Source organism: Podarcis erhardii (assembly GCF_964252035.2).
Source record: "Podarcis erhardii genome assembly, chromosome: 12".
NCBI classification, from domain to species: Eukaryota; Metazoa; Chordata; class Lepidosauria; order Squamata; family Lacertidae; genus Podarcis; species Podarcis erhardii.
In genome coordinates this window covers 11,436,432-11,449,684 of record NC_138513.1, presented here as the reverse complement: position 1 = coordinate 11,449,684, position 13,253 = coordinate 11,436,432, and the positions used below count along the sequence as shown (strand labels likewise).

The 13,253-nt window shown below is 38.4% G+C and overlaps 1 protein-coding gene across 2 annotated transcripts in view; it reads right to left on the bottom strand.

The window, feature by feature from the left end:
- The window catches only part of UBE3C (ubiquitin protein ligase E3C), a 61,411-nt gene that overhangs the window by 43,930 nt on the left and 4,228 nt on the right, over positions 1 to 13,253 (bottom strand). For both annotated transcript variants that reach the window (XR_014150078.1, XM_081834224.1), the window contains exons 2-10: positions 12,005 to 12,058; positions 9,319 to 9,393; positions 7,998 to 8,144; positions 6,045 to 6,160; positions 5,610 to 5,767; positions 4,653 to 4,806; positions 4,071 to 4,291; positions 3,271 to 3,425; positions 1,371 to 1,558 (exon numbers count right to left, since the gene is read on the bottom strand). Coding sequence is in view for 1 of the 2 variants with exons in the window: in XM_081834224.1 (XP_081690350.1) it covers positions 1,371 to 1,558; positions 3,271 to 3,425; positions 4,071 to 4,291; positions 4,653 to 4,806; positions 5,610 to 5,767; positions 6,045 to 6,160; positions 7,998 to 8,144; positions 9,319 to 9,393; positions 12,005 to 12,058 (1,268 nt within the window). In the remaining variant the exon portion in view is untranslated. The remainder of the gene's footprint in view (positions 1 to 1,370; positions 1,559 to 3,270; positions 3,426 to 4,070; positions 4,292 to 4,652; positions 4,807 to 5,609; positions 5,768 to 6,044; positions 6,161 to 7,997; positions 8,145 to 9,318; positions 9,394 to 12,004; positions 12,059 to 13,253) is intronic.

The window sequence follows — 13,253 nt, the reverse complement described above, 5'->3', positions numbered from 1 at the left end:
TGTACTACCGGCAATTTTTATAAATCTTGTAGTGCTGCATTTGTATTCCTAATGTGAGTTGGCTGTTCCATAGAAAGCATGGAAAGCCTTCATGCTGCTTTAGCAACTAGCCTGCTTATTACACTTAAAAACAGTGAGCAAGGCACATTCCATTGCCATACCCATGTGAATAATGTTGTTCAACTGGTCTGGGATGGAGTCCTGCCCAATAATTCACAGGTGATAAGTTTTTGGAGGGGTTAACGGCTAATGTGGGCAAAAGGTAATGGTCAGCAGCTTGGCTAAGTTGTCAAGGTGGAATAAAAATTCTTATAAAAATCCAAAATCCACATTAGGGAAATACCTTTTTTTAAAGCCAGTTGAGTTCCAGAGAACTCAGAAGCTTGCACACTATTTTTGTCACATTTTGGTTGGCCTAAGAGGTATTTCCCCATTATGGAATTTCTTATTGGCCAACAGCACTACCTTTACTTTTAAAACAAATAGCTTACACTTAAGCTGCAGAAAGAGGTGGAATCGCAAGAAAATAAACGAGCCTGCAGGACCATCTAGTCCAGCATCCTGTTCTCACAATGGTCTACTAGATACCCCTGGTAGGGTAGTAGTAGTAGTAGTAGTAGTAGTAATAATAATAATAATAATAATAATTTATTTATATCCCGCCCTCCCCAGCCGAAGCCGGGCTCAGGGCGGCAAACAACAATAAAATAATACAACATTCTAAAATCATTTAATTATAAAATTAATTCAAATCAAATTGATGGCAACCATTGGGCTAGAGTTCTGTGAAGATTGCCAAAGGAGGGAGTCAGGCTGTGCCCTGGCCAAAGGCTTGATGGAACAGCTCTGTCTTGCAGGCCCTGCGGAAAGATGTCAAGTTCCGCAGGGCCCTAGTCTCTTATGGCAGAGCGTTCCACCAGATCTGAGCCACAGTCGAAAAAGCCCTAAAAAGCCTAGGGTACATGGGAAACCCACAATAGTTAAGATCTAAATTAGTTTAAGATGGAAAGCTCGTTGCCTCCTGGTTTCCAAACATCTAGAGATCCCTACCACAGCCTTGTTTTCAAGGTTCTCTCAGCAAGTGCATAGTCAATGAAATAGAATGATCTGTTTCTATATCAAAGCAACCAAGGACCTCAGTTTTACCAAAAAAATGTCAAAATGAAAGAGAACTGCCCTATATCCTGTTGTCCTTAGTACATTTCTTGGGCTTCTGGACAGTGAGCTTCCAAATAATTCCAATACATACTGCTAATGAAGTAGAGTTAACATAGGACCAGTGTTTCAGGCACACAGGAAAGAATGCCAGAATTGCCCCTAAATTTGTAGATTTATGTCTGCAAATGCACTTTTCTTTTTTTTAGGCTTACCTGACTTTTGGCACCATCATTCGGTGCTGCACCATCAATGTGTGACAGATGGAAGCCATCAGAGTAAAAACTTCTTCACTAGCTGAATCTCTCCAAACCATGTTTAGCAGAGTGTTTGTCTGCTGCTTTGTATCCAGTTTTGAAAGACACTCTTCAGTTATATATTGGACTGATATTCTTCCATCTCCCTGCATAAGAAAAAAAAAAAAAATTTAACATATCAAAGAATCTGTGCTTTTTAAATAATGATGTATATTAACCTCTTTTGGGTGGGAGGAGCTAACAAGTCTCAAAGCACTTATTGCAATTTTCAGCAAAAGCAGGATATCAGTTCTACTTTCTAAATGGATTTAGAAATGCAAAGATACACTTATAAATCCCATAGTACATGGAAGAGGCTGGTACTATATTAGTCCTTCTGTTCAAGGCAAGCCACACCACCTAAAAGGCAGGGAGAGAACTCAGTCACAGATCAGCACCAGCCATGCAGTATGCCTGAGCAGTTTAATCACAATGGGGGCGGATTTAGTCTTTTTCTCTGAAGGGCTGTTCCACTGTTCTATCTGGGTTCCTTGTCTACTACCCTAGTACTAGATGAATAATAAAGAAGGCTGCCATGAAGAAAAGCCCTGCAATACTTGTATAATCAGTTTGAAGATTGCAACGTAGTACAGCAATGGCCTGCCGCTCCAGTATGTTGGATCTTTGCACATACCTGGATGAGTAAAGAAAGCATCACTCTATGGACAACCTGAAGCAGCGCTGGGAATATTTTTCAGCCCAAGGGCTACATTCCTTCACACAGGAAGGCAGGCACACACGCAACATCCCATTCACATTCATCCACACACCCACACCCATTCACACACACTGCAAAATCTAGTGTGCTTCCAACAAAGAGGCCATGAGCCAGAGGACCCCTGACCTAAAAGAGTAAAATATTGAACTTTCCACACCGTATTGCGGATCTTGTTCTACAAAGCTTCACCTAATGTTTTGGTTAACCACTGAAAGCTAATTTCCAAGTATTCAAATTCTTCAGAAATGTGGTTTCAAGTCTTGGTTAACTTATGCCAGATCTTCGCTTTTTAGTTATTTCCTTTTGTGTCCTTGGCTTTATTAACAAATTATATTCAAGCAAGATACCCAATAAAGATAGTGTTTAAAGACCAGAGTTATTTTTCATTTGTGCATTTTCAAGGTCAGTTTTCCAAAAGCATGTAAGAAACGTCACAATGACTTAATTCTCAAATCCGAACATCTATTAAAAAAAAAACTAGATACTAACGACTAGTTCAAAGCCTGTTGTAAAAAAAGAGTGTCTACTAGCATGTGTCCAAGTGCAATGTGTGATGCCTAATACCAGCAACTTTAATATTTTTTACTACCTGAAATTGACAAATCAGGCTTCTATTTATAAATGCATACAAAGAGCAGTGAGGCTTTTATACACCACCTCACTGATCTCTCTGAACAGTCATTAAATTCTATGCCCCCATTAGAATTCCATTCTCTTCCACAATAAATCACAGTACATTATGCAGCCACCTGTGCAATGTGCTATTTGACTGCAATTGACATGCCTAGCCATGAAAAAGCCACTGTAAGCAGTCTGCAACAAAACACCTGGAAATGAGGTAGGCTGGGAGAGGCACTGCACACAATATTCAAAGTTAAACACACACAAAATGTTAAACATTTGTGCTTCCCCACAAAGAAAATACAAAGGAAACTGCAAGCCGTCCACATGTAAATAGATCCAAGCCAAATATAAGTTAACTACTGCCAACATATTTTGCTGCGAAAGCCAAAGAAGAATGGAGTATTACAGAAGAGGAAGCCTACTCCAAGCTTGAGTGTTACCACTGTGCAATTTCTTCTGACAACATTTAATACCTACAGGCATGGAAGTCGTCTTGCTAATTCCTTCATCTTCATCTTCAGAGTCACTGGTTGAATCTTGGCAGTCTGCACCTGATGCAGACACCGGTAACTGAGAAAGAAATGTCTGAAGTACTCGCAGGTACACAAGCAGCCCTTCTTCTGAAAGAGATCCTATATTGAGGAAAAGATTAAATACAGAATAAAGAACACAGAAATACTGAGCAGGGATCACTTATGACTCTTTGTAAGAAACTGAACACACCCGCTGCTGATACTGTGCGTATTTTAGGGATAAGTAAAATATATATGGTTCATAGGCCACATGGTGTGCAGATTTTTCAAATCTTGAGAGTCTGGGCTTTCTTAAGTTTTAAGACCTCACTGTTGTCAATATTTAAACTTGAGAACCTAAAAACAATGATTAAATTATGCATTGGGTTTCTGAGATCAGTAAAAAATCAAAACCACGTATTTATTCTATTGCGAATATCACGATCACCGTGCGTTTTTAACAACAGTATGAAGTCAACCTGCTAAATTTTCACTGGGATGTTCAAGGTTGAAAGTAGGAATGTGACCAAAGACCAGTCAATTAACTCTCAGTTTAACATACCTCGCAAAGGTCTTAAGGTGAACAATGCAGTGAATCACAATGTGCTCTGCCTTAAAGCCTTTGGAGGAAAGATAGGCTGTAGTAGAAGAGGCATAATAGTTGTAATCATAATAATATTTGCAACTGTAAAGCACCTAGCCAGCTACTGCAGGGACGGCATATAACAAATGGATACTTTAACTGCTTAAATATGCTTTACATACCTAAATAGGTTTCCCCAACAGTTAGAACAACGTAGAAAAGCCAAGGAGCTCTCTCACTTTTCCTCAACCGCCTGCTTTCTGTTAACAATAGTGCATTCAAAAAGAGTTCATAAGGAAAACAGGTCTTCACATCTGCAAGCGCTGGAATGATGAAATGAAATATCTGATCTGTAAAAGGTGCTGCCAGGAATTCTTCTGTAAAAGCAGCAAAATTCTGTTGCCTGCAGAAGGTAAAGAAAGGATTCTCTTTATGGGAAATGTGAACATACCTTTCCACTGCTACATTGACAATACAATAAAATATTCAAGTTTGGAAATATATTTTACCCATTGGGATTATTTTCTTTGTAATTGTCAAGGTGCATTTTATCAATTCTGCTTCTACCCTCTTGTTACTGTATTTATTTTTGCTAAACAAGTCTGCAGAACAGTAATAAGAGGCTGTTTCAAGACTAAAAAGAGATGATCTAGTCATTCCACAAAGCCTTACATATTTGTTCCATTAGTACCTATTAGTGCTTTGCCATGGTAAGGGGCGGAAATTAAACTAATACATACCAATGAACAACTAAATGTGCTTACCTAGCATTTTCTGGACAGGAGCTATAATTAAAGTGCAATGGTTTCAGAACATTCTCTAACAATATTTTTGCAATAGGAACTCGAGACACATCAGAATACTCAATACTTGATGGAAGCTTGTTATTTATTAGCAGATAAAGAGACCTGTAGTATCCTGAAAGAAAAAGAATTCAAGCATTTGTACCCATTTTAAGGTATACATTTATTTTTAAACAATAAAATTATTTTACAACTGACTAAAATATATTTCAGAGGCAGAGGCATGTCAAAGGTTGCACAAACACAACTAAGAGTCTTGTAGGATGCCAAGTACCAGCTTTTATGGGCCAAAGACCACATTGTGAGATGTGCTTTAATATAGTAACTATAATTTTAGCAGCATAGCTGATAAACTAGAAAAAAACTGGCAACTGATCTCATCTAGTTAATCAAATCCAAAAATTAGTTTTATTTACATCTAGGAAATAGTGCTAATTCAAAGCAGTGGCTCTTCAAAACACCAGCTAAATCTGCTGTTTCATAGTATTATGGAATTTGAGCCTAGTAGTCCATGGTTTTACAATTACAAAAAAGAATGTTAAACGGACTCTGCATTAAACACTTACATGCCATTCTTAAGGATGAATGTTCTCAATGCAGCTAACAATAAGGCAATATGAACATTAAAGCCATGACAAGTTAAAATAACAAGAGTAAAAAATAACACACATTTTTTTTAAAAAAAACACACCTGAATAAAGCATCAGGAAACATTTGAAAACATATACAACCATCTGCAAGGCATTAACACTTACAATATTTCAATAAGAAACAGCATTTTCGAAGACATAAGAAAATTATGTTTCATTTCAGTATTACTGCAATATTCACAATTGTAAATGTAGCTCATTCACAAAACTGGCAGCTGTTACATATTCAAAGTTCAATAAAATTTTGAAAAGCAATCATTACACGAACCTTTTTGAATCACGTAGTGCAAGATTTGTTCAATTATTGATGCTACATAGTTAGCATCTTGTAAAACAGGCAAATAGGTATTCTCAGATGAAAATACTTCAAGCATCCTCATAGGAAGTGCAACATTCAGACTGTCATCATTGCAGTTTTGCAGCAATCTATGACAAAAATAAAACTTGTCACTCAATTGGTATAGCTTTTCCCTTCTAGCGAAAAAGGAATACAATTCTAACTTGCAAACAATGAAGTAAGATTTCAGACCTCAGAGTTCAAAAGCAAACGTAAAGTGCTCTTGCCCATAGAGCCAACTGGGGCCAAAGACTTCAGGCTGGCCATTTAACATATTTAATATAGATTTGTAGCCTTAACTGAGCTAATTCAGTTAAGGAACATGGTTAAGTCCGCAGTGAGCTGATTAAGTTTATTCGTTTTTACCTGCAACATAAGCCCAACAGCCTTTTTATCTGGAACAGGCATGTAAGTTTCTCAGGGCCATCAAGCTGCTTCACAAACTGAGAATTCTGCTTAATCAAGTTCTGACATATCCATATCTGGAGATGGGGGGGAAAGACATCCGCAGATACAAGTGTTAAAATGCTCTAAAAAGTAACACTGTTGCTTTTTGTGACTGTTCATGTACATAAAGCATGCACGAGCATCTAAGGCAGGAATGGCGACCTGTGGCCTCCAGATGTTTTCAGATTATATCTCTCTTCATACCCGGCCTTGGCCATGCTGGATATGACTGAGGGAAGCTAAAGTTCAACAATATCTAGAGGGCAACGGGTTCTAATCTCAAATGCTGAGAGGGCCTTCGCCATGATGTGCCCCACCCCTGGCCTTAACTATGGAACACTCTCCCTAGAAACGTATGACCAATATAAGGTCTGCTTGGTGCCAAGCTGAGACTTTTTTCCTCTCCCAGACCTTTATTTCTAATTCTTAATTAGCATCATGTAAGACTGTTAATCCCCACCTGCCCCCAAGCGGAATACCCCAAAACAGGATTTTTTAATAAAAAAAATCAACACAACCAAAGCATCTAGGATTGGGGGGTAGTGTTGTGGTTGGTCATATGTCATCAAAGTATGCCAAGAAGAGGCAAGAAATGGTAGACAAAGGTTCCAATTTTGGGCAAGTTGTTCGCTATCTTTACATGGCACATTAGTTTGTCATAACGAGGTGGTCCCAAATCTGTCTGCACCAAGCTTGAATAACAGACCAGGTTATTTTCTCCTGTTTTATGCCTAAGAAAAACAAATCTGTGTTCAGAAATAAGGGATAATTGAGGGGCAAACAAGATGTACAACATGATAGCTGAACATCTTTTTCTTTTTGGTAAAGGCAGCCACTAGGACACCCTATGTGGATAGGTTTCTTGAGGATGAAGAGGCTAACTCTCCCTAAACAAACACACACACACAAAATTATGCTCTGGCCCTAAATTAAATCCCCCTTCCCAAGCTACTGATAGCCATGGAGGGTAAAAAACAAAGGTACCACAATGAACTTTACCATCTATGGCTAATAGCTGCTTCAGTGGAGTAGGGGAGTGTGTGTAGAGGGACAATCCAGGAACTAGCACAAGCAAACGGATTAGCAACCATACACATCCAGTGCCCTGCAACTGCTTTTAAGAGAAGGAAAGTGATGTGGCCTCACCACTCTGACCCCCACCCCCAAAGATTCCACACTTCAGCTTTATTACATTTAAACACCAACATGTATCAAGGGAAGAAACTAATTTCTGGGTGTTGCATATACGTTTTATTTTGTTGTTACCTCATGAGAATTGCAGAAAGGTTTTAATATGAAAGAGCCACTCTTGAGAGAAACTTATGAGTCTCAGGTACATTCCTAAGTCTTGTCCGTCTGTCCATCCCTCCCATGCATACTCAGCCAAATGAGCCTGTGCCATCTTCCATTAACTATAAACTGCTACATAATTTTATGAAATAAATAAAGCCCTTAAGGTTAGATAGCACTGACTTTATGAAAGCATCTGCATGTTTATTAGGATGTAATGTTCTCCAAAACTTTGGATGGATCCACACACTTCAGCATGAAAACTGAAAGCATGTTTTCCCACAGATAAGGAAGTGGCGATTTTTTTTGGGTGGCACCATTCTCTTGTAGCAGATGGTATACTGGCCTTAGTGAAACCCTGACCTTGTGGGAGGGAAGAAGGAGTCCTTTCTTGGGGTTGCTATCAGAAGAGGAGGAAGAATGGGAAAGCAACCCCCTCTCTGCAAGGACAATTAACTTTCTGCATGTCCAGATTCAACCTCACTGTCTTTTGAACAGATCATTTAGTACTGACAACCAAGAAATTAAAAATAATTACTAAAAACACACAAGAAACTGGAATCACTCTCATTGAGTACTTACCAAACGTTTAGAATCCTCATTATGCCTATAGAAAAACAGAAGTTGGCGAACTAAAAGAGTCAGATTTGCTCCATTGGCGGTGGAGAAACTTCCTCCGGATTGCGCTAGATTAGCACAGTAATCAAATTCGCTCCTCTGAATGGAATACTTAAATTGAATAATAAAATTTAAGTTAATGTACTGTAATGTACTGTCAACATTATGAAACACAGGCAAGATTTCAATATACTCATTTGAAGCTGCAGCTTTCCCCAATGAACAATTTTATGCATATAATTTCTTCAGCATTGATTTTTGTTTATAACCCGAGGTACATTATTGGAACAATCACTTGCTCAAGGCCAAGTGTGGAGGTTAAATTGGCTTGTACATAAAGGTGCAAAAATGCAAAGTGATGTCATAGCATTTTCAGAAATTTTAAAAGCATAATCAGTCAGTACAGTACAAGTACTGTCATCTGTACACATCAACTCCCTCAAATCCTATGGAAATAGAACTGCCCATGTACTAAGAGCAGAATTAGAACTCATTTTGAAAGCTAGAATGAACCAAGAATAAAATTAATGTGAAGTAATTACTTTTGTGTGAATTCATCTTCTACTGCATTATTCATCTAATTGAGACTAACAATAAACAAGTTTCCCAACAGACATTACGACTATATATATGAATAAATGTTCCAGATTAGAACTACTGTACATATTTTCATAATTTTATTGCACTTTTACACAGGCAAGGATTGAAAGGGCTATGTGTAGAGTTTGCTCCTGCCCACTGGCCTGTTTCCAAAAGTCAGGCTACAGAGCTTCCTATGTAGCACAAGGAGCTGCAGTCAAATGAAGGTATTTGGCAAACCTCTGGGCATAAACAGATGTTCCTGGGAGAAAGCACAGGGTTCTTTAAAGCCATACAATAGATATTTTATATTTATGGTTATAGTTCATTTTTACTGTGCTCTTATTCATTGCAAGTCCTTCTCAATGGAGTTCCAAACTAAATTTAAGACTATGGTTTCCCCATAGGCTGCAACCAATAATCCCAGTCTAGAGAATCACTGAACAGGAGTTTTATACTACAGGGAGAGAATGACTAACATACAGTACAAGCTTGTCCACATGGCTATTACATTGTGGGTTTGAGGAAGTAGTAAGTATCAGAGGGTTTCCTACAGAAGATCAGCATACATTGTTTCTGCACATGCTGACATTAGTGACTAGAAGGCAGGCTGAAATAGTGACAGTGTCAACTCCTCCTCTTTCTGTGGTCACTGTGCAAACTCAGAAGCACGTAAGAAAAGTCAATCATAAAAAAAAATGCCTACTTGGTGTTTTCTGTCCCTGTACCCACGAACAAAGGACTGGATGATTATTGCATTTTTCAGCCTTCTCCTTTCTTCCTAAGGAGACAAGACAATGGTCAATATAAAATTTGCTGCATTGTAGTTAATAGAACAAAGCACTGACAAGAAAAACACCTGTGCAGTCACTGAATAACCTCACAAAAAAAACTCTCTCTTCAATAGTATCAGAGGAACACGAGCAGTGGAGTTTGTGGTAAAGAAGGTCAGGGTTCTCCACCTAACGGGCTTACGCTGCCCGACACCAAGCCATAGCCAAACAAGACAGACTGAAAGGAACACAAATATCTTGCTAACCATTAGGAGAATTGTGCTTTTCCATTGATATGCTTTTCTGCTGTGATGCAAGCTCTCTTTTATTATATGCATATCCAACAAATTTACCATATAATGTATTTCCTGTTGAATCTGTCAAATTTAAAACAAAGTTTCTTCTAATTATTTTTTAAAAACTAAGTTCCTAGCCTTTATGCTGAAGACTCAAGCCAAATGGCATTTGGGCAGGTCGTCCATTATTTAGAGACCAGAACATCACCACCCTACAAAGCTCCTTGCTTTTCCCACCAGCTAATAAAAAACTAAATCTCACATCTCATATCCAACAGTGCCCCAGCATTCCTTATGTACTCCATGGCTGTCAAAACAGAAAATGTTGACCCGAAGCTACTAAAACATCTGTTTAATAGATACTGGTGGAATGAGAATATGGCATTACAAGATAAATATGGGAGGGGGATAGATTACTTGAGGTGGAATTCAGGTTTTTATACACTACTGTGCCAGCACCGATAAATGAAGGAATGATAGAACAGAAATAAGAAACTGAATGAATAAAGATTTGGCAAGAAGTGAGCCAGGGATATTCAAATGACAGACCCTGGAAATGGGCAGCCTGCTGATCAACTTGTACTGAGGTTTTTTAACAGAAACAAAACAGGAAAATTCATCAGCAATCTCAACAGCAGCAGCAACTGATCTTCCACAGCACACAGCTGAATTACAACACAAGACAGTTATATTCTCCTCATTAGGCATAGGTTTCATCCAAGAATGCATAATTGTCAATTAGTGACCCATAGTTGCAAATGTTTGAAGCCTGAGGTCACTGCAGCAATTTCACTACTCATTTTTTAAAGCTGTGTCTGATTTTATTCTCAATAGACTGAGTCATGTTTTCTTCCCGATATATGCTACATCTTCAAAAGTACATTAGCGTAACAAAATATATTCTTGTAAATACAGAGTGCCTTGTTTCTTGTGCACATTTTCTGCACCAGAGCCTTACAAATAATGAAACGGGCAAATTATCTGCTCATTGGAGCTGACAAAAGGATTTCCATGGTTGTAGTTAATCAACTATAATGATGGTTGGGATGTACAGTCTCAAACATAGGCAGTGTTTCACATGACTGCCTATGACACTGAAGTCCAGTTCACACAACACACAGAAACACGGCTTAGTAATATGCAGCCAAGAAGGAAGAAGCTGCAGTGAGCCTCAGGCTGAGGCTCCGCCTTTTTCCTCCCCATCCTGCATGACTCCATCAGTTTTCAGCTCCACTCTCCTTTAAAGGCAGGCTTGGTGCATCATACAGGTAAAGAAAAGTGGTTTGTTAACAAACTCTACAGAGACTGTCAGGAACCACTGCTTGAAGTTTGCTTGTTTTGAAACTGAGAAGAACTGGTTGTAAATGATCCCTGGTTCAGGTGACATTTGCCTAGCTGTAGGGGAAGCAGGAAAAGAAATTGTTGGAGTCCAAGGGGGGGATGAAAGCTAGAGGCAGCTCCTTCCTGCCTATGCATATGTCGGTAAACCATGGTTAATCAGGAAACATTATCATACAAATCCCTAAGGAGAATGGCATAGTAAACACTGCTCTAGTCTGCCAAACAAGTGTGTGACTCAGCCCTACAACTAGTTTTTCTGCTAGTGAGTCAGGATCATGTTAGCAATTCTAAGGTACCAAGCTTGCATACATTATCCCAGCAAAATTTAAATTTGGTGCAAAACAATGTAATGGGGGGGCCTACTATTTAGCATTCAAAAATTCAGCAACTACAAAATGAGGAAAACAGGAGGTTTTAAAAAGCGAATACCCAAGCTATTTTATTTATTTATGAGTTTTATATACCATCCTTTGCCAGTAGGCCCCATGAAGGGTTACACTTATAAAAAAAAAGACAAAACAATAAAATAAAATACTAATTTATTCTAAATCAGTTCCTAACTCCAACACAGAGAAAGGATGAAAGACAGCATAAACTGCTCATCAATGCTTTAAAAAAAGAGGTATCTATGAAGCAAATTGACTAACCATTCTTCACCCCACCCCTCCTTCAAAATCCTGTCAAGAGAGGGGTGTCTTGATCCGCGCTGCCTAAGAGTAAAAGAACAAGGCAGACAAATCTCACTGTGGAAGGAATTCCACCGTTCTGGAGCCACCACTAAACAGCACACACAATCCTATATACCTAGCACTGCACAGGAAGCCCTAGGAGGGCACTGTCCATGGATCTCACTGAACGGCAGTAAGTATTCTCTCAGATACTTGGGGTCCAGCTGTTCAGTGCTTTAAATACAAACATAAGCATTTTCATCATACAATATTTCAACTGGAAGCTATTTTAAAAGGTTTTACTTGTATCATACCTCTCGTTTCCTCCTCTCTTCCTGTGTGCGATGCAAAAGAGATGCTTTTTCCTCCTGGAAAAGACGAGAAATTATATTCTGTTTCTACCTAAACAAATGCATTTAAAGTTTTGCATAAAGATAAACATCATCTTTCCAAAATATTTTGCAGAAAAGTAACACGCATCTTCCTCCTTTATGTGCTTAGATACAACACAATCAATGACACACAACAAATCAACCTAAAGTCATTCTACCTAACGGCCTCCATCACAAATGTGAGCATGATTATTTCTTTATTTTGTTTAAACTAGACTACAGTAATTAACGCAATTTAAAACTGCAGTGGATTCAACTGGCACAACCAGTTAACAGTAATGAATGAACGAACATCCATTACAATTTCTGATTTTCCCAACAAAGTCTCAAAAAAAGTTTTCAGCCACACACTGTTCATTCAATTAAACTGCATAAATATAAATATAAATATCTAAATAAATACTGATCTTCTCCAAACAATACCCACCCACAGCCCAATGTCAGAGAAGGTGCTAAAAGGAAAGTGCATATGAAAGTATTTCATGCATTTGAGCACCATGATAGAATGTATTTAGGGAACAATAATGTAATTAAGGAATTAAGTCAAAGCAATTTTAAAAGGAAAGTTACAGTAGAAAAACTGTTTAACAATATTGCCTTATTTGGTTTTATAATTTGATAAAGAAATATCAGAAAAGTGGTGAAGCCTACACACTTAAAATATTTCTCTATTGCTCACACAAAGCAGAACTAAACATTTGCAATAGCAAATAAGCCTAATTATCAGTATTTTTAAAGTGAAAATAACAGGCCTAACAATAACCAATCAAAAAGGCTAATAAACAACACAGATTTACATCCTCATTACTAATGCTGAGTCAACCCAATAGATTTCAATCATCAGATGAAGAGCCAAACTCAAGATCTCCCTATAGAGTGGTACCTTGGTTCTCGAACTTTATCCGTTCTGGGAGTCCGTTCGATTCCCGAAACCCTTCGCAAACCAAGGCGTGGCTTCTGATTGGCTGCAGGAACTTCCTGCACTCAAGTGGAAGCTGCATCGGACGTTGGGCTTCCGAAAAACGTTCGCAAACCAGAACACCTACTTCCGGGTTTGTGGCGTTCAGGAGTTGATTTGTTTGACAACTAAGCCGTTCGGGAACCAAGGTGCCACTGTATAGCCGAGTTATCAGACATGCAACTTACCAATGTGCGTTATTTATTAAATTTA